The sequence below is a fragment of the Pongo abelii genome, chromosome 2, assembly GCF_028885655.2.
Source record: "Pongo abelii isolate AG06213 chromosome 2, NHGRI_mPonAbe1-v2.0_pri, whole genome shotgun sequence".
NCBI lineage: Eukaryota > Metazoa > Chordata > Mammalia > Primates > Hominidae > Pongo > Pongo abelii.
Window position 1 is genome coordinate 91746916 of NC_085928.1, and position 21994 is coordinate 91768909.

The 21994-nt window shown below is 42.1% G+C and overlaps 1 protein-coding gene across 13 annotated transcripts in view; it reads left to right on the forward strand.

Annotated features, from left to right (window-relative positions):
* Positions 1-21994, forward strand: part of CADPS (calcium dependent secretion activator) — a 474942-nt gene that overhangs the window by 297283 nt on the left and 155665 nt on the right. For all 13 annotated transcript variants that reach the window (XM_054551945.2, XM_054551946.2, XM_054551947.2 and 10 more), the window contains exons 9-10: positions 3733-3799; positions 17234-17342. In XM_054551945.2, coding sequence (XP_054407920.1) covers positions 3733-3799; positions 17234-17342 — 176 coding nt within the window. The remainder of the gene's footprint in view (positions 1-3732; positions 3800-17233; positions 17343-21994) is intronic.

Genomic DNA, 21994 nt, shown 5'->3' on the forward strand with positions numbered 1-21994 from the left:
TTATACTCTTAACTGTTACAAGCCAATAATCTCTCTCCTTAGCCCTGGCTGAACCTCCCTCTTATGTCTATTTACTGCATGAAAACATTAATATATTATTTTAAGCACTGACCAGGACAGCTACATGATCTATGTAACCCCAGAGCTGTTTGTGCTGGCCTCATCAGCAGCACAAGGCTGATAAACTTATCAGTCATCCCGTCAATGCTCCCTGCCTCAGCTTTGGTCCAGCCGTCACCTCTCTTGCCTAAGCCCCTGTGACCAGCTCTTCACTAATCTCTTTGCTTTCTCTCTTGCCCCGCTTCCTCCTACAGTGTATTCTCTATCCAGCAGCCAGTGAGATCTTCTTAAATAGAAATAGGATTGTGTCACCCCTCCCCCACTCTTAAAACCCTGCCATAGTTTCCCATTCATATTTAGAATAAGCATACTGGTGATCTGATTTACCCATTTAAGAGGTCAGTCTAGCTACCGTGGGATGAATGGAGCATAGAGATGAGAAGGAAAGTAGGGAGGCTAGTTAGTGGACTCCTGTCATGGTCCAGGTGGTGTTGATGGTGACTTGACTGGGGAGTTGCAGTGGGGATGGAATGAGATGGGATACATTTGGGAAGGAAAGCTTGAAGAACTTGGCAATGGATTACATGTTTTTATGCAGTGTTTTAAAATCTCATCAGAAATCTTTAGAAAGATCGCTCTGATCTCTCAAGAGCATGGCACTTAAAACCAACTGAACTATAACAAATGTCTATTGACCAGTTACCATATATCAGGAACTGATAGGAATTCAGAAAGAAGAACATGTTTCTATGCTAGGTATTTAGAAAGCATGATCAGGGTTCCTTCCCTCCAGAAACTCACAGTTCAATAGGAACAATAAATATAACCACAAATAAATTAAAGCTGTGTGATAATTGTAACAGCAGAATTATCTACAAGGCCTAGGAGATGAAGACATCAAAGTAAAGGTTTAAACTGAGGGAGAATATGAGTTTTCCCATGAGGAGCAGGGAGAAGGCATCCCAGGCAGCATAGGTTGTACCGAGTTACAGAGGTGTGAATTTTTATGGTGTAGTCAGGAATTACAGATACACAATGTAGATAATACAATGTGCAGAAGCCAAGTCAAGGGGGTAAGCAGAGATGGAAAATTAAAAGTTTTTTAGGCTAGGTCAAGATGCTGGACTTTGTCCCTATAGGCTAAGGTTTTCCCAAGTGTATTCATGCCACCGGTAGTACACAAGATGGTTTTAATGATATATAGACGAGCGTGGATCAAATACAATTGGCCTTCCCTATCCACAAGTTCTACATCTGAGAATTCAACCAACCATGGATGGGAAATATGTGGGGGGAGAAAAACAATGAAAAATAAAAATACCATAATAAAAAATAATGTGAATAAAAAGTAACACAGTAGAGCAACTATTTACATAGTATTTACATTGTACAAAGTATTGTAGGTACTCTAGGGATGATTTAATGTATATGGGAGGGGCCAGGCAAGGTGTCTCATGCCTGTAATCCCAGCACTTTGGGAGGCCAAGGCAGGCAGATCACCTGAGGTCAAGAGTTCGAGACCAGCCTAGTCAACATGGCAAAATCCCATCTCTACTAAAAATACAAAAATTAGCCGGACATGGTGGTGCACATCTGTAATCCTAGCTACTTAGGAGGCTGAGGCAGGAGAATAGCTTGAACCCAGGGGGTGGAGGTTGCAGTGAGCTGAAATCGTGCCATTGCACTCCAGCCTGGGTGATGGAGTGCGAGTCCATCTCAAAGAAAGAAAAAAAATAGTATATGTGAGGATGTGCTTAGGTTATATGCAAATACTACACCACTTTATGTAAGGGTGGTGGATTTTGGTGTCTGTGGATTTTGGTGTCTGCAGGGGTCCTGGAACCAATTCCCTGTAGATACTGAGGGACAAGTGTAATCATTTATGTATTTTAATGTATGCTACGTAATGTATAATTGGTATAACAAGCCTATAATATAGTTTACTTTTCAAAATAAATTTATTCATGTTAAGTAAGTTAATTTAAAGAAAAATATCAAGTAAATCATAGAATAGGTGAACAGATGTGGGACCAATGATGAAAAAGAAATGTAAGAGGCCAAAGTTTGAGGCACTTTTCATATAAATGGTGGGGGGAGGGGGGAGGCACTGAAGGAATTTTAGCATGGAAAAGGCATGATAAGATTTGCAGGTGGTAAGCTCTGTCTCATTTCCAGGAATAGGATGAAAATCATTCTCGTGTCCCTGAAACCAATTAAGAGGTTCCTCTATAATTGTCCATGGAAGCAAAAAATGTGGGTGGGGACTGAAATAGTGGAAGTGGGAAGAGGGAAGACGGAGCCATGAGGAACTCCCCAGGAGGTAAAAACTCAACTGCACTTGGCGACTGAAGAATAAGGATGAGGAAACAGAAGGACCCAGGATGACTCCTGGGTTTCTGGCTTGAAGGTCTGAATAGATTTTGGCTGCCAGCCACTCTTAAGGGCCCCTGAAATTTGTCAGGCAGGAAAAATTTTAATTAGGTGCATTCTTCATTATGTTCCAAAGCAGAAATTCTGTCTGATTTGAGGTGAAGTGAGGATTTGGAAGTTTTCCAGTGGGTGTTGATGACAGTAAACAGGTAAAGCCAGTTTTAGAACTCAGTATTTGAATGTATTTCAGTATGACCAGATCTCTCCTTTCTTAGTTGGATAGAGCCTGAAAAATGCCAGCCTCGATTCCTAGATTGGTGCCAGTTCAATATGTAACAATCCACAATGCAGATAGGATAATACATGAATTGATTAGTAATATTGACCTTAGGCCAGGCGCGGTGGCTCACACCTGTAATCCCAGCACTTTGGGAGGCCAAGGCGGGTGGATCAACTGAGATTGGGAGTTCGAGACCAGCCTGACCAACATGATGAAACCCCATCTCTACTAAAAATACAAAATTAACCAGGCATGGTGGTGCATGCTTGTAATCCCAGCCACTTGGGAGGCTGCGGCAGTAGAATCACTTGAACCCAGGAGGAGGAGGTTGCGGTGAGCTGAGATCACACCATTGCACTCCAGCCTGGGCAACAAGAGTGAAACTCTGTCTCAAAAAAAAAAAAAAAAAAGTAATATTTATCTTAACATATCCAGACAGCTTTGAGCTCTGCCTCTGTAGTTCTCAACTCTCCTTTTTATTTTATTTTTCTGTATAAGAAATTAATTTCTTTCAACAGAGGAGCTTTTGGAGAAGGAGGAAGGAAGTGGGGAGAACTTCTTATGTTGACTTGGAACTTCCTCCCTGTAATGTACCTGCATTCCTCCCTGTAATACACCTGCAATACAGCAAAAGAAAACAAGGGAAGGTTTTCCTGAATGAAACTTGACAAGAGATTTAGCACCCTCTTTTTTCTTTCCTGTGCAATGTCTTTCAGGAGTTCCCCTACCTAAAAGACTTTTAGCACATACACAAATTAAGTTGCAGCGTCACATTTTCCAAGGTGCTTTCTGGAATCAGTCAAGGAGTCTAAGTCTCATGATAGGCCTCAATTCCTCCTGTAAGTGGAAGTGAAAAGTGCTTGCTGTTGTTTGTGCTCAACCACAGAGCGCCAAAATCTGTGCCCTGTTCCTGTGCCATGTGTGTTTTCTTGTTTATAAGTACCAAGCTTCATGGCAAAGTGTGTTCAACAATTCACTCACTCAAGCATTAATGCAGCTCTGGTCTTTCTCCTTTCCCTTAGGTATTTATGGGCCATCGGTAAGAATGTCTGGAAGAGATGGAAGAAAAGATTTTTTGTATTGGTGCAGGTAACTAACTCTTCAACTCTTAAGAGACATCAGTATTAAAGATTTGCTAGAATGAATGAATGCTTTTTAACTGAGGTATAACTTAAATACACAGAGCTTATGCATTTAGCTCAACAAATTTTTACATATATCCATGTAACCACCATTCAGAGGAGGATACAGAACATTTCCAATACGCAAAGGGCTCCCTTGTGCTCTATTCTCTATTTTTATATCACTTTTAAATTTTAAAAAATTAATGAATACTCATAATTTTTTAATTCGAACAATACAGAAGTATGTGAGATAAGTAGGGGAGAGTAGACTTCCACCCCTGATAAGTAGGGGAGAGTAGACTCCCACCCCTGCCCAGTCTCCTGCCAGGAATGGAGGATTCCAGGAGGGAGGAAACTCATGCCAAGTGAGGGCTATAGGGACATTAACTTTGGCTGAAAACAATGTAGTATTTTGAAAAGAACTGAGATAGGCATTATGAGTAAAGTCAGAATTTAGTTGGACTTTTTGCCTCTATCTTATTATTTAGTGTGTTTGAATTTGAATTATCTGCGTGGGAGTGCTCTACTCTTCTTGGTGCCTGGTACTTCCAAAAGTCTTAGCCAACGTCCCATAACTGTGTTTAATATCTAGAATAAATCTTTCTAGTAAACTTCTTTTTTTTTTTTTTTTTTTTACTGAAACAAACCAAATTCTTCAAGTTGTTCTGCAGCTTGCTTTTTCCACACGAGTTATTTAGATACCTTTCAATGTTTATACATATAGCTCTGGCTCTCATATCTGTAAACTTTTCTCTTTTGGATAGACTTCTGGACTTTCCCAGTTTGGGCTATTCTTATTCTTAACAAGGCTGCGGGGAACATCTGTGTATATGGATACAAATGTAGATGCAGATATTGATGTTAATATATTAGTCATATATAAATAATACCTTTACTCTTGAGCATTTCTTAAATTTTTTTCCAGAAATAGTAATACCTGTCCTTGAAAGACCCCATCTTTTTGGTGGGGGAGGGGTGTTTATTTTTTGCATCAGGATTTTTCAGTTTACAAAGAAGTTTTCCAGTGCCTCTTTTTAATTTTCAGGCTCCACTGGAGCATTTAAACTATAATTCAATTTGCAGAAATCTAATTTATGCTATACGCTGAAAGATTTCACAAAGTGAGTCAACTTGGAACTGAGTGACAAGGGTTCTTATTGGGTTACTTGACAAGGATTAATATTTAGAGTGCTACCAATATTTAGAGTGCTTTATACTCAGAGACCTGACTACAAAGCAACTCCCTTTTAGATCTAAATGACCTTGAGGGTTTCACCAACTCTGAACTTCTAAGACTAGACTGTCTATAGATCTACTTAAGTCTCTGCTGTGCCGCTAAGGCAAAATACAGCTCTCTGGCTCTAATAAGCAAGAGGTCAGGTCATCTTTGCTTTCAGTATTGTTGTAGGATAGAACAAAACCTTAAAGTGATTTAGCCGCAAAGAACATTTTGGAATGATGCCCGTCCCTCAAAATAACCCACAGCTGCCCAGCACGGTGGTTTACGCCTGTAATCCCAGCACTTTGGGAAGCCGAGGCGGGTGGATCACCTGAGATCAGGAGTTCAAGACTAGCCTGGCCAACATGGTGAAACCCTGTCTCTACTAATAATACAAAAAATTATCTGGGTATGGTGGTGCTTGTAATCCCAGCTACTAGGGAGGCTGAGGCAGAAGAATCACTTGAACCAGGGAGGTGGAGGTTGCAGGGGGCTGAGATTGTGCCATTGCACTCCAGCCTGGGCAACAAGAGCAAAACTCCATCTCCAAAAAAAATAAATAATTAAAATAACCCATGGCTAAGCAATTGAGGCTATTTTAGCCTGTGGTACATTTCCTCAGACTATTAACTGACCAATATTTATTGAGCACCTACTTTGTGTGGAGCGCATTGAGAGAACATGGAGAAGAACTATCAGGTCTGGTATTTAGCTCCCAGAAAGGAATCTGTTAGAGTTCTACATATGCAAACAGCAGAAATAGATTCAAGCTAATTAAGGTTTAAAAAATGAATATGTGGAAGGCTTTGGAGTTAACTCATAGAATTGTGAAAAAGGCTGAATTACCCATCCATGTTAAGAACAGGGCCAGCATAGTTCCAGAAATCCAAGTTGTATTAGGCTTCTCCAGAGGGACAGAACCAATAGGATATATGTATATAAGAAAGGGCATTTAGTAGGGAGAACTGGCTCACATGATTACAAGGCAAAGCCACACAATAAGCTGTCTGCAAGCTGGGGAAGAAAGAAGCTGATAGTGGCTTATTCTGAGTCCGAAAGCCTCAAAACAAAGGAAGCCAACAGTACAGGCTTCAGTCTGAGGCCAAAGACCTGAGAGCCCCCAGCAAGCCACTGGTACAAGTTCCAGTGTATAAAGGCCAAAGAACCTGGAGTCTGATGCCCAAGGGCATTAGGAACAGAAGGAACAATGTAGCAGGGAAGAAAGACGAAAGCCTAAAGACTCGGCAAGCAATCTTATCCCACCTCTTTCCACCCGCTTCATTCTAGCTGCACTGGCAGCTGATTGGATGGTGTCCATCCACACTGGGTGTGGGTCTTTCTCTCCTGGGCCACGAACTCAACTGTCAATCTTCTCTGGCAACACCCTCACAGACACACCCAGAAACAGTACTCCACCAGCCATCTAGGCATCCTTCAATCCAATCAAGTGGACACCTAATATTAACCATCACAAGTCCTGGAACCATGGCCAGTGCTGCTGGTGTGGTCATGAGACAGACTGGCTCTGACCGCTTTCTATCCTTGCATCTCTCCTTGAGGGTCAGATTTCACAGAGGGAGAATTGGTTTAGTCTAACCTGGTTCACTCCCAACTTTTAGCAGAAAGAAGGGATGGCACTTGGATTGACAGTCCCACTGGATTGTCTTTCATGCAAAATCAGGATGCCATTACCAGAAGGAGAAATGGATACTGGGAAGGTAAAAATAACTGGTATCCACTTTAAAGAGCATACAGTGTAAATGGGAAGACAAGACACATCAAGAGGCAGTGCTGGCCAGGAGCAGTGGCTCACGCCTGTAATCCCAGCACCTTGAGAGGCCAAGGAGGGCAGATCACTTGAGTTCAGGAATTTGAGACCAGCCTGGGCAACATGGTGAAAACCCATCTCTACTAAAAATACAAAAACTAGCCAGGCATGCTGGCTCGCATCTGTAATCCCAGCTACAGGGAACGCGGAGGCAGGAGAATTGCTTGAACCTGGGAGGTGGAGGCTGCAGTGAGCTGAGATTGCGCCACTGCACTCCAGCCTGGGAGACAGAGTGAGACTCTGTCTTTAAAAAAAAAAAAAAAAAAAAAAAAAAAAAAGCAGTGCTGAGTCATGCATGGTTCTCGCCCCTCAGTGCTTCTCATTGCACTTGGCACAGCAGTCTCTCTTGGAATCACTTGGGAGCATGCCTGGCCTCCCCGATAGACTGTGCACTGTTTCAGGGCCAGTTTTGTTTCTGATTCTTTTTTGTGTCTTTCCCTCTTTCCTCCACCACACCCATACACAGTCCCTAGCCCAGTGTCTGGCAAAGAAAAGAGAAAGGAAGAGAGAGGAGAAAAGCTCAGGCAATACCTTGGGTGGTGCTGAAAAAGGAGAGATCATGTGCTCCGAGAAGTGGCTGGTGACAACCATTCTCAGATTTCTGAGAACTTTTGATATGATGAAGTACTTAGGAGAAGTAGATGACCTCTTATTTTGGGAGAGGAAACTCTTCAGGAAAAACAAGAGGAAATGTGTGGAAAACATCAGTAAAGCCATGTCTGTACAGTAAGTAGAGGGAGAACCAAAAGGGAGAGAATGATTTTTTCAGGCAACTGGAACACAGGTGTTTAGAGCCTTCACACTGAGCCTTCTAATAAGAGAAGATGAAAGTCACACAGCAGCTAAAAAGCAAGCTCTGTGCTCACTTCTGAGAATCATAAAAGGGCACTTCTCATCTAAAGCTCAGTATCTTTCCTAGAAAGGCAGGAGAAAATAAGTTCAGAATTCTGTGAAATTTTTCATGTACATATGATTCTCATTAACTTTAAAGAGCTGTCAAGGTATGTTGGGTACATCCATCCCTCCCAAAAAAATCTGTTTCAGCCTGAATCAGATTTCTCCCTTAACAACCTCTGTGACACACAGAGGTGACATGAGAGTCCCATCATCACAAAGATAATGGGGGAGCCAGGATGACAACTCAGGTCTTCTCTTTCAATTCTTGTCCTATTCACCACAACAATATCTAAAAGCAATTTGCTGGCATACCCAGAAAATACTGCATTATTTTTAAATTCTTTCCATTTTTTCTTCTCCCCTATTTAAGTGATCACATTTAGAAGCACTTTATCAATATCATAAAGAAAAAAACATACTCCCTTTGAAACAACGCCAATGCCGTCAGAGCTGCAGGAGGAAAGTTCAGGGCCACCAGTGCTGCTCCAATTCAGAGGAAGCTAAAATGTCCCAGGTTGTTTGAAGGAAAGGATGTCAGTCCAAGCGGTGGCAGTTAGCCCCCAACAGCTGCATGCAATGTTGAATTCAGTCATATGTACAAATGATTTTCAGTTTCTCTTTAGCCACCAAACCCTTACTTTGAAACTCAAAATGCAAACATGAAACCCGGAGAACCACCCTGGTTCAATTTGCAGAAGGGTGAGGATTCTGGGGAAGGGAGAAGCTTCCCCTAACCCCACCCCTGCTCCCAGGCAGCCTTAGAGGGAACTCCCTGGAAAACAATGTGGAAACCACCAAACAGAAAGTATATCTACCCAAGTGACTTATGGAATCTTTGTGTCTTTCAATTCAGATGTTAGATCTTATGGAATGTGTTTATATAGAAAGCTAGCAGCACACAATTTCCAACACAATTATGATTTAATATATTAGATTTAAAACAACGAAAATTGTCTGAAAAAACAAAGACAAAGAGAGGACATCCAACATTAGTCTCCTCAAAATTCATCTCCTGCTCTACACATACACACAGAGTCTACCTTTTTGCTTATAACACGTAACAATTAAAATTCTCCCTGACTGAGATTTCCTATTAGTACTACTGTCTTGGGGAACCAAATTTTAGACTATAAAGGGACTTCCTACTAGCCAGGGATAAAGGACATACTCAGAGGAGTGCTGGACCAAAGTAGCAATTTCCATTTCTTAAGGATCAGAGCTAAAATTACTGTAGATGTGGCTAGAGTCTACCCTACCAACTGTGAAGGGAATGAAGCAGTTGCAAGGAGCTTCTGTGACAGAGATTCAAACATTCCCGTGCAATGAGAGACTGTCTGTAAATGGGGGCCTGGACCATCTGTATCAGGTGTTGTTTAAAATGCAGATCCCAAGGTGCCATCCAGAAGACTCTGATACAGTAAGTCTGGGGTGGAGCCCAGTAATCTGTACTTATAACAGGCACCGCAGGAGATACTGATGCAAGTGGTCCAAAGGCCACCCCTGGAGAAACACTGCCTTGGAGGTCATTATCCCGCTTAAAGTGAAGGATCTCATTCCCTTCAGATGATACCATCTTAGAGTTTATGTTCTCTATGGAACCAAGCATCAGAGTAGCTAAATAGATGACTATATTCAAATGGCACAATAAAGCCTCCTCTTGCCATGTTCCTTGAAATTCCAATATATGTGCTATAAACTTGGCTGGCTGCAAACCCTAACCCAGAGATCAAGGGGAAATGGGCCTTCAGTACCCTGAGTCAAGAAATTACTGGGGTCTCATTCTAAACCCTCGGGTCCATGCTGAGAACCAAACACATTGATTACTACTGTTAGTAACTCTAATGTGACCAAATCAACACTAATGATAAAGGTGCCAATTCCATAGAGCACCGCTGGATAGCCAGAACGCCCCACCCCGTGTGTGTGTGTAAGGAGAACAGTGAAAACAGGCCAACTTATCACCCATATCAGGTTGGAAAGTCTTAACGCTTTCGTCTTTTTATTTAAAAAAATATTTTTATTCTGTGATCAAAAGATTTCTGGTGGCCAGACATGGTGGCTCATGCCTGTAATCCCAGCACTTTGGGAGGCTGAGTCAGGTGGATTACGAGGTCAGGAGTTCAAGACCAGCCTGGCCAATATGGTAAAACCCCATCTCTTCTAAAAATACAAAAATTAGCTGGGCATGGTGGTATGCGCCTGTAGTCCTAGCTGCTCAGGTGGCTGAGACAGGAGAATCACTTAAACCCAGGAGGCGGAAGCTGCAGTGAGCCAAGATCACGCCACTGCACTCCAGCCTGGGTGACAGAGCAAGATTCTGTCTCAAAAAAAAAGAAAAAAAAAAAAAAAGGATTTCTGGTTAAAATCTACTTTTTTGATTGGCGTTCAAATAATTTCTGAGACATTTCCCCCCATTTTAGCACCATACAAACTGTAATATTCTGTGTTTCCTTTAATAATGTGGACAATCACTTATATTTATATGGTTTCTTAGAGTTTACAAAGTGTTCGTCAAGCTGGTCTTCACAACCTTTCTGTACTACAGTGAGGACAAGGCTTTTCTCAACTTCACGTTAGAGGAAACTAAGGCTCAGAGTGGTTAAGTGGCCTGCCCAAGGTCAATGGCTTGTAAGCAGCCAAATATGAAACCTAACACAGGCCAGGCGCAGTGGTTCACGCCTGTAATCCCAGCAGGCCGAGGCAGTGAGGGAGGCCGAGGCAGTGAGGGAGGCTGAGGCAGGTGAATCATGAGGTCAGGGAATCTAGACCATCCTGGCTAACATGGTAAAACCCCATCTCTTCTAAAAATACAAAAAATTAGGCAGGCGTGGTGGCGGGCGCCTGTAGTCCCAGCTACCTGGGAGGCTGAGGCAGGAGAATGACATGAACCCAGGAGGCGGAGTTTGCAGTGAGCCGAGATCATGCCACTGCACTCCAGCCTGGGCGACAGAGGGAGAATTTGTCTCAAAAAAAAAGGAACCTAACACAGGTCTTTTGATTGCAAGTGCCTTCAATAACTCCAAGCACTTAGACAGGACTGGCACCCGAAGAGACTGATGCATACAGAATTATATATATATGATGGAATACTGCTCATCCATAAAAAGGAATGAATTAATGGCATTCACAGCAATTTGGATGGGATTGGAGACTATTATGCTAAGTGAAGTAACTCAGGAATGGAAAACCAAACATCATATGTTCTCATTCATAAGTGGGGGCTAAACTATGAGGATGCAAAGGCATAACAATAATACAATGGACTTTGGGGACTCAGGGGGAAAGGGTGGGGAGAGGGTGAGGGATAAAAGACTACAAATTGGGTTCATTGTATATTGATTGGGAGACGGGTTCGCCAAAATCTCACAAATCACCACTAAAGAACTTACTCACGTAACTGAATATCACCTGTTCCCCAAAACCCTATGGAAATAAAACATTTTTTAAATAAAGCATTTTTTTAAAAGAATGTTCTAGAACTGAATTACTCAGAACCAACATGGCTCCTCTGTTTCTGATTCCCAACTGAGAATGTTACCAAAAATTATGTTCTAGCTTTCAGAAAAATCGCTAAATCAGAACAAGATAAAATATTGTTAGATAATATATAATGCCTTGGAATACAGTAGTAGTCACCTCGGAATACAATATTAAAATAAGTTAACCACAAAAATGAATTGTAAGACATATGAGTAGTTGAAGGATTTGTAACTCCAATGTTTGTTTTTGCCACTCCACAATTGCTCTATAAGACATTTATATTTCTTGTTGCAAATGGCAGATATCAACCCAAACAAGCTTAAGTTTTAAAAGGGGAAGAATTGTATTGGTTAGCTAATTAAACTAGTAATTAACTGGAGAGTCTCCTGTCATGACTAGATCCAGGACTCAAGCAATATTATCAAGGCTCTGTCTCTCAATATATTTAATCTTTTGGCTCTGTTTTCCTCTGAATTGACTTCACCCTCGGCATAATCTCTGGCAGCTCAAGCCTTACAAAAGTTTATCAGCCCCAGAGAAAACTTTTCTTTTCCAATTGTTCCAGTACAGGCCCTCAGTTAGCTTTCTTTGGCCCAGTGTGGTCCCAAATCCTTGCACCAGTCACTGCAACCAAGGAGATACTATGTTGATTGGCCAGGCATGGGCCAAGTGTTTTACTCAACCTACTTCCAGCTAGACATGCAGTTAGTCCCACACAAACCACTTGCACTGAAAGTTGAAAAGAGAGTGGTTCCCAAAGGAAGACCAGGATTCAGTTGTGGGAGGGCAATGCATGGTCTGCATGCACACATAAGAAATGCCCCCACAGAAGGCCAGGTGTAGTGGCTTATATCTATAATCCCAGCACTTTGGGAGACTGAGCTGGGACGATCACCTGAGGCTAGGAGTCTGAGACTAGCCTGGGCAATGTAGTGAGACCCCATGTCTACGAGAAATAAATTCTTTTTTAATTATCAAAAAAAGAAATGTCCCACAGATGTTATCATCATCCCCATTTAAAGATCACAAAACCATGTCCCAGAAAAGTTAATTGAACTGCCTTGGTTCACATAGAAAATAATGGATCTGAAAACCAAATCCAGTTCTGCATGACTCTAAAATCTATTCTCCTTCTCCTCCACCAAATGGCCTTCACTTCAGTGCCAATCAGGAGTTGGGATTTAGACACTGTGATCTTTCATTCGCAACTACATCACATTAAAAATAGTCCTTAGTCTCCAGGAACTGTGTGATTCACACCATAAAAATTTTCTCCATCCTCAGATTTTGGCTCAATCCATCAATGCTTCCTCAGGAATTCCTTGCCCGATCACCCATCTAGACCAAATCTCCAAGCTCTTACAGTACCATATACCTCTGTTTTTAATATTTGCCACTATCAAAATAACACATTTGTGAAATAATGGGATTAATGTCTACCTTCATGCTAGACATGAGGGCAGGAATCATGTCTGGTTTTCTGCATGTTTATAGTCCCCAAACCAAACACACTACCTACATATTTGTTGAATGAATGAATGTATCTATTATAAACAACTCTTTTCTAAAATATGTATGCGAATTTTGGACAAGGGCTAGTGACCAGGGTTCAGTAAAAATAACAGCTGATTAATTTTCAAGGAATGATGGTAAAAGCAAGGAAAGAGGATTTAGGCAAAATACATTCTACTGTTGTATGTCCAAGTATTTTAGTCTCCCATAGGTGATAAGAAGGGGAGGGGAGAGTTGGGGACAAGAAAGGGTCTAACCTTTTCATCTCATGACTGGAATCTACTTGCTAACTATAATTGAAACTCAGGGGCAATCTTAGAGGTTATGGACAGTTCCTATATATTAAAACAGTAGTTCTCACATTTTAGCAATGTATTAAGAGATATCTGGCCAGGTGTGGTGGCTCATGCCTATAATCTCAGCACTTTGGGAGACCAAAATGGGAAGATCACTTGAGCCTAGGAGTTCAAACCAGCCTAGGTAACATAGTGAGACATCCCCCGCCACCATCTCTACCAAAAAATTAAAAAAAAAAATAGCCAGGCATAGTGGCACATGCCTCTAGTCCCAGCTACTGGGGAGGCTGAAGCAGTAATATCACTTAAGCCCAGGAGGTCAAGGATGTAGTGAGCCATGTTTGTGTCACTGCGCTTCAGCCTGAGTGACAGCAAGACCCTATTTTGAGAGACAGAGAGAAAGAGAGAGAGAATCTGAGACAATTAAGAAAAATGTATAATCCTAAGTCCTACTCTGACCTGAGATTCTGATTCTGGTCTGACTTAAAGAATCTACATATTTATAACCTAGTACACCCCCTCACCCCACACACACACTATCTAATAATAAAGGCAGCTGCCACCATCCACTCTTTTTTTGTTTTTTTGGTTTGTTTTTTTGTTTGTTTTGAGATGGAGTTTCGCTCTTTCTCCCAGGCTGGAGTGCAGTGGTGCGATCTCAGCTCACTGCAACTTCTGCCTTCCCATTTCCAGCAATTCTCCTGCCTCAGCGTCCGGAGAAGCTGGGATTACAGGAGTCTGCCTCCACGCCCAGCTAATTTTTATATTTTTAGTAGAGAGGGGGTTTCACCAGGTTGGCCAGGCTGGTCTCAAACTCCTGACCTCATAATCTGCCCGCCTCAGCTTCCCAAAGTGCTGGGATTACAGGCGTGAGCCACTGCACCCGGCCCGCCATCCACTCTTTAAGGAACATTACTTCAAAGCATTCTCTAGTTTAAGCACGTGACTGGAAATGAGCTAAGGATTTTTAAAGGTGTATCTGAGGTGCAGCCACCTTTAAAATAAAACCTCACTTACTGTTCCCTCAGAAGTCCCAACTGTCTGTCCCCTGATTCCATGAGAATGTACCTACCCTCTGAAAATCCCAAGGATGTGAAAGACATAGTCCTTTAAGCCCTTCTCTGCAAAGTGCACTTTCAGATGTCTGCTGGTCATTTGAGATCACTAGATTTTTATGCTTTCTGTTGTAGGCCAGGCTGTCTGACAAGGGTGGCTGACTTTCTCACTTCTAACATGCATTCCAGGCTCTACCATGCCTTTATTACAACAGTGCTCACTGCCTCATTAATTTTTCATCAACAAAATACAGTTTTAAAAGAATTCTACTATGACAGAGGAACATGCATTTCATTGGAAATGGCTATTACTTAGTGTGGTCTTGTGGAAGTTTAAAAAATAAATGTAAGGCTTTCCAAATCTTTGCAATTCTCCCACCATTCAAGCACTCTAGAAAAAGTGAGATTCCCCCCAAAATTTCCAATAATTAGAATCATTCAAAGAGAAATCGTTCTTTCTCCCCTCCTTTATTTCCTAAAGTGCCTTGCGAAATCCTAAATCAAGATGCTCGCAATAAACCAACTCAATTTGGTTTACCCACTCAAACCAATTCAGTTTGTGGAGAGTGACTTCAGCAATATAACCAGAAGAGGGCATCAGCATACAGCTCTCCAAGAAGGAAGCCACTGAAATAGAAAAGGAAAAAAAAAAATTAAAAAGCCCAAACCATGTAGTAATAGTAAATGCATAAATCTTGAAATAACACCCTTCTGTTGTGATTTTTTTTTTAAATCTTAAGTGAGTGTCGGCGACTCTCTGTTTGGCCAATCACATTAACAAACTATGTCATCTCTCATGTTGCCAGATGAGAAATGCCAGGTTAAAAAAAAAATCCGACTGGGCATGGTGGCTCATGCCTGTAATCCCAGCACTTTGGGAGGCTGAGGCGGACAGATCACCTGAAGTCGGGAGTTCGAGACCAGCCTGACCAACATAGAGAAACCCTGTCTCTATTACAAATAGAAAATTAGCCAGACATGGTGGCACGTGCCTGTAATCCCAGCTACTCAGGAGGCTGAGGCAGGAAAATCACTTGAACCCAGGAAGCGGAGGTTGCGGTGAGCCAAGATCATGCCATTGCAACCCAGTCTGGGCAACAAGAAGAAAACTCCATCTAAAAAAAAAAATTCCCCACGGGACCGTTCCAGCAATATCTATGATCATTGTCATGCAGGGGGTCACAGGAAATCTGTTATCCCTAGGATCAATAATAACAAGTTGGAAAGGCCTGGTACTGTACTTGGAATCCCCTGTAAATGTTGGGGGTAAAACCCCTTTTTTGGATTGTATGTACTCAACTTTTTAGAACCAATCAGATTCAACTAGTGAATGCCCATTATATGGCAGATTTTGCTTATGGGAGTGAAAATACAATCAAGACATATGACACCCTAGACCTGCCTTCAATGAATTTATAATCTAGTAGGTAAATCCACCTATTGAGCTATACTATATTAGAATGTGTGTCAATGCAAGGAAGCTGCCTGTATAAATGCATATATATATGAAGTGTTTTCTCTATGGGTATCACACATGGTATGTAAAACTCAATTAATTCTCTAGCAACAATAAGATGCAGGTAAATACAGATGAAGACTCTGAGGCTTACAGAACAGACAGCTTATCAGAGCTGGGATGGGACCCCAGGCCCATGGAACCCCCAGCCTACACTCTTAACCTTCCATTTTAGAAAAGTATGCCATTGGTTATTTTGTTTATTACAAAAAATTAATATGTGTTCCTTTATGAAAATACTCTCAGTGACCCAGCCTTAGGTTTCCCCTGGCATTTTGATATAAGGAAGAAGTTCTGCAAACCCTGTACATTATAAAGAAACCCAAGCAGGGCGGTAAAGTTTCCATCAGGAGCCAACAGAGGGCAGCAACAGACAAACCAACTACCAAAAACATCCTCCTGCGGACACCCTTCATCTCTCCACTGGGACCTTCAAGCCTCGGACAGTGCGGGAGATGCATGTAGCGCTCGCGAACATCAACTTCTTATCACCATTAAAACAACAAAAACAAATCTCACTATAGAAGACACTAAAAATGTCCCCCGCTGGGATCAAAGTTCACTTAGAAAGTGTCTCTTTTAATAAAGGAAACTAAGGGATGAGGGATGTGGCACTCCTTCTCTAAGACATTTGACATCCGTGGATAGTAAATATGCCTGAGAGCTTTTGGCCCAAAGCTGGGAGGATGCTTGCTTTCCCACGGGCTCCTTGCAGACAAGCCAGATGTAGAAATGCTAAGTGTATGTGCTGGATCTGGATGCACTAGAGTGACAGGGTCCTGAAGGCGGGCCTGCAGCTGTGAGCACCCGCCCTGCACTGGCATGGTTTGTGTCGGTAGAGTGAGGGCTGCCATTAGGGCACAAGTGGCAACAGCCACGCCATTGTGGGGGCTGAGGATTGCTCTACTGTGACTGGCACCTAGCGATCAAGCGCTCATTGCTTGTGACAGCATGTCACTCCTGCACTTGTCTGAGATAAGAAGAAGACTTCAAAGCAACCAAAGTACTCCTTCAGCAGGAAGAAGGGGACAAAACATGTAGTTTGATGCTGATCAAAATGCTGCAAAAAATGAAATACTGAAATAAAAAGTCATGAATAAATGAATGTCTAGCCTCTAACTTCTGACCAAAAGGCCCATGTTGTATCTGCGAGCATGGCAGTCTCAGCCAAGGCCACAGTCACATTAGGTAGAACATACAAAATTGCTGTCATTTAACCACTTTTGACCTACAAAAATGGCAATCACATGTAGCTTAACCCAATTATATTAAAAGCAATAATGATAATAGCTAACCTTCATCAAGTACTTACTAAGTGCCAGGAACAGACTCTAAGTGCATTCCACATGTGAACTCATTCAGTCTTCACAGTAAGCCAATGAGGTAGGTTCTAAGGTTGTATCCAGTCTACAGACGAGGTTATGAAGGACCAGAGAGGTTAAGTAATGTGCTCAACGTCACACAGCCAGGAGGTAGCAAAACTCAGTTTGAACCCAGCCACTCAGTCCAGATCCTCAGAGGAGAGAACACGGGGGAGGGTTTTTTGGAGAAGACAGGCTCTAGGGGTCAACCTCACAATCTGCTTTTCCTTAACAGGTCAGTCAGTACACGTTTGCCATGTGCAGTTATCGGGAGAAGAAAGCAGAGCCTCAGGAACTTCTACAATTGGATGGCTACACTGTGGATTACACCGACCCCCAGCCAGGTACCCACCGACCCTCAAGGCCACGAGCCCACAAACCCTCAACCTTCCCAAATCAATGGTCAACTAATAATTGCTGGGCACTTATTCCATGCTAGGCACTAAGTCAATTTACTAAGGGTTTCAGCCGTGTGTATGACATCCACAATCCCTGATATTATGCCGTTTCCATCCCGGTTGGTTAAATGCCATCCTAACCTAGTGCTTTGGTTTTACTCAAGGGATTCTCTAATTTAAAACCAAAAAGTAAGAGCATTTTTCTTTTACCTACCTGTATCCACATCAAATATGGACTCCACCATACAATGCTAAAAAAAAAATTCTTAAAAAGAAGTAGTCCTACATGTACACCAAGGAGTGTGTGTGTGTGTGTGTGTGTGTGTGTTGTTTTTCACCAGTGATGTGTGGGCTTGGCAGGTTTCAGTGACCAAGTGAGACTGCCCAATATATCCATATTCCCTAGCTACAATTCAAGAGATCATCAGGTTAGCTGGCAGCACTTGAAAACCCTCCCTAAATGTCTTTTTCCCTAAGAAGACACCAATCCACAAGCAGAGACAATGAAGCTCTTAAGCCCTTATGTAGCTAAGAAAACTACACGAACGGTAGTATTTCTTAAAAGTTCTACACCGCATAAGTTCTACATCCTGCCCCCTCGCACCTCTCCCCCTACCCATTTTATCTTTTTCCCAGAAAAAAAAAATGAATAGAAATCAGCCTCAAAGAACCTTCAAAATGGGAGGGGGGTGCGAAATCATTTCAGCATATTAATGAACAACAAGCACCAACAGCCCTCTCCCGGAGAAGTTTATTTTTATGCCAAATCTGCACAAGGAAAGCATTTCCAACCATACTGCATTATTTGGCCCAAAACCTTTTTTTCTACTCCCATATTGCTCTTCCACATGCAACAAAATACACATAAAAGAAAAACAGAGTTTGAGAGAAGATGGGGTGCTGACCTGAAAAGGTGTGGCAGGGAAGGCCTTGGGCCCAGCCCACTTAGTAAAATTATCACCCGCAGAATCTCAACCGAGTGACTGGGCCCAGCCCCACCCCTTCAGACTTTCATATGTTATTTGCCACTTGCCAGAGCAGAATGCAGAGCTGACCACATAAGGCGTGAATTAAATGCTCTGCCTGGAAATTCTTCATAATGAGTAGAACCAACGAGTTTGAAACAAACAATTTCATGCAACTTCTCATGGAAAGGATGGGGCTCCTGCCTTAGGAAACCAGTCCTTAGGACGTTCTGTGATGGTTTGTGTTCTTAAGCCATTGTGTATCCTTCAAAAAAATAGATTCAGTCCTCCTTAGGACTTTTATTTTTAAGTAGAAGGCTAGGGTGAGGAGTGGTGGCTCACATCTGCAATCCCTAGGTGAGAAGATTGCTTGAGACCAGAGTTCACGACAAGCCTGGGCAACAAAACCAGACATCATCTATGCAAAAAAATTAAAAAATAACCAGGGCATGGAGGAACACACCTGTAGGTGTGTGCTACAGGGAGGCTACCAGGGAGGCTAAGGTGGGAGGATTGCTTGAGCCTAGGAGTTGGAGGCAGCAATAAGTTATGATTGCACTGCTGCACTCCATCCTGGGTGACAGAGATAGACCATAACTCAAAAATTAGAATTGTAAAAAATAATAAATTTTAAAATATAAAATGGGAAGCTAAAGGGCCAATATGAGAAGGGAAATCAATACCACCTTATGATAATAATTCCTTTTAAGCCAGTTCATTTTCCTTTCCCCCCATGTGATTGTATTTAGCCCTCATGGTAACCCACAAAGTGGATAAGACCAGGATCATTACCCCATTTTGTAAATGAAGAAACTGAGATTGTGAGATATCAAAGGCTATTGTTTAAGACTGCCTGGTGGCTGAGCTGGGACTCCGGGTCTAACCCATGTCACGCTTTGGCGCTTGCAGTAAAGCATAGCTGCATGAACAGCTATAGCAAAGCTATGGTTGTTACTTTATCGGATGAAAGCAAAATTATGTTCCCTCAGTGGGGAGGGCAGGAGTGGAGAGAGCTATTCTATCTACATGTGTAAGGAGTAACTGTGCACATATATTTTTAAAGCTTATTTCTTTTTACATCGATCCCATGGGATATAATTTATAAATTTCTTTACGAAAGATGTAAATGGAAAGATGTAAAATGTAAATCAATTATGTTCTTGAGAATAATAAGCAGCTTCTTCTATCTTTCCATGTGCTAAGTCCTATTTATTCCCCAAGTAATGTTTGATTGAAAACGGAGACTTAAATTCTCTCAGTTGTCATGGGAAAGTCTAACTCAGAATTTCTTAAAGAGTGATTATTGGCCAGGCACGGTGCCTCACGCCTGTAATCTCAGCACTTTGGGAGGCTGAGGTGGGCAGATCACTTGAGGTCAGGGGTTCGAGACCAGCCTGGCTAACATGGTGAAACCCCATCTCTACTAAAAATATAAAAATTAGCCACACATGGTGGCACGCGCCTGTAATCCGAGCTATTCGGGAGGCTGAAGCAGGAGAATCGCTTGAACCTGGCAGGCAGAGGTTGCAGTGAGCCAAGACTGCCCCACTGTACTCCAGACTGGGCGACAGAGAGAGACTCTGTCTCAAACAAACAACAAAAAAGTAATTATTAAAAATAAATGTTCCTGGGCCCCACTTCTAACCTGTGAACCAGAAGTAGGGAGAGGTCAGAATCTTTGTATTTAAATAAACACTGCAGGGGATTCCTGAACACAGTAACATTTGCCAGCTGGAGAGCCAAGTAATACACATTTTAACCAGTGTCCTCAGATTTGAGGAGTCTCCTCAACTGCTCCGTGAAAGGTGAGTGTGCAAATGGGGAGGACTTCAGACTCTACCTCTCTCCCTCTTTCTCTTGGTTTTATCCAAGTTGTCAGTGGATCCAACTGGTGGCGATTTTATGGGCTAAGAACCCTTGTGGCCTATTGCTCTCTGCCATAGAAGGGAGGGATGCAATTAATATTGTTGCTTTATTACCAGCCTACAATCTAGGTGGTTCCCCCAGACACAAGCATTTCCACTAAATAAACTCTACCTGTTTGGGTCCTTGACGTGTTAATTTGGTGAACTGGCAAATTATGTAAGTTTCACTTACAAGCTACTCCTTTTAAGCTAAAAATAAAAATGCTTCACTTTACCTTTCCCTGTGTATGGTTTGGAAAGTTTGAAACAATCTCAATTTCTATCCGATTAGATAATTAAGTCTTCAAATAAAAGAATATTAATCCAGAATAATTCAATGCCACAGTTTATCAAACAACTAAATTATTCTTATATGACTCATAAAGACCTTTTTTACCCTCGTAAATGGACTTCGGCCATGCAAGTTGTTGAAAGGGCAATCCCTTTCCACTAGAGAGCTGGCCAGCATTCTTTTGCCTGGTCTGCCTCCATCTATTCCCAGACGTGTCTTTTTGTCTTTGAATTGTGGGACTGTGCCCCTCGTTCTCCAAGGAGAGCCCATGCGAGGTCACACATCACATTCTTCAGATTCAGTCCCCAGGAACTGTTGCTTTTTCTAAGACTAATGACCTTGTGGTGATGACATGTGGATCTTCACTTTGTGGATGTTCACTTTGCTTTCTCCTCTCTTGGTTCTCTTTCATCTGTCGCTCTTCTGTCTCCTTCTTGCTTTCCTTGGTGTGTCCTCAGCCTCTGGTGCTTTCTGAAAAAGCCCTGTTACTCTCTGCTGCTGTGCTTGTCATTGCTGCTATTGCTTTAGATGTTTCTCTTTGCCCTTACCCACTCGAAAATTAGGCTTCATTTTATTGTTAATAATGACTCTTAAGAGAACTGTTAGTGAGGGGCCTGGCCCTGGATTCATGCTTTGGTGCAGTAAAGCACAGTGGTTATAGTCATCAGCTCTGGAGACAAACAGCGGAAGTCAAAAGCCAGCTCTGACACATACAACCCAGCTTTGTGTCCATGGGCTAGTTACCACCTTCCCCATGACTTAGTTTCGTCATCTGTAAAATGGAATAACAGTACTTACGTCATAAGGCTGTTGGGAGGATTGAATAAAAATATCAAAACTTCCTGGTGTCTTTCCATCTCTACCTCTAAATAACTGCACAGTGGAGAGGGCTGTCCACTTCCCCAAAGTAACTCCATGAACTGACTTTCTGACAGTAGCTCCAGAAATACAGTATCCCTACCCCAGCAGTAGGCGCTGGGTGAGGGGGAGGCCTTGGGGCTAGTAAAAGTGATACCTGATCATGTTTGTCCTGGCATTCCCTGACTGTAGCAAAACAGCTTATTCCTAAGGATACCACGAGACTAGGCTACAGGTCTATTGACCCTCTCTTCCTTTTAACTCTGTATTGCTCACTTTTCAGGCTTAAAGCAACTCTCAGAGCTCTTCTTCCTCCTCCTTCCCCTTTCAGAATTTTCCTTTTTATTGTGCTATTCATTAGGTTCATCAGATTTTCCCAGCTTGCTAACTACACATCATCCTACTCAAATTATGTATTTTAAAATTTTCCATATGAAATTAAGCAAAATAGTCCCTTATAATAAAAACCACCAAAAATCTTTTAGTAAAGCTTTATTGGTGTGATATTATCAGACCCTCCATATAAAGAAGTAGCTATTTATTGTCCTAAATCCCTGTCCATTCCAAGTGCAAAACTAT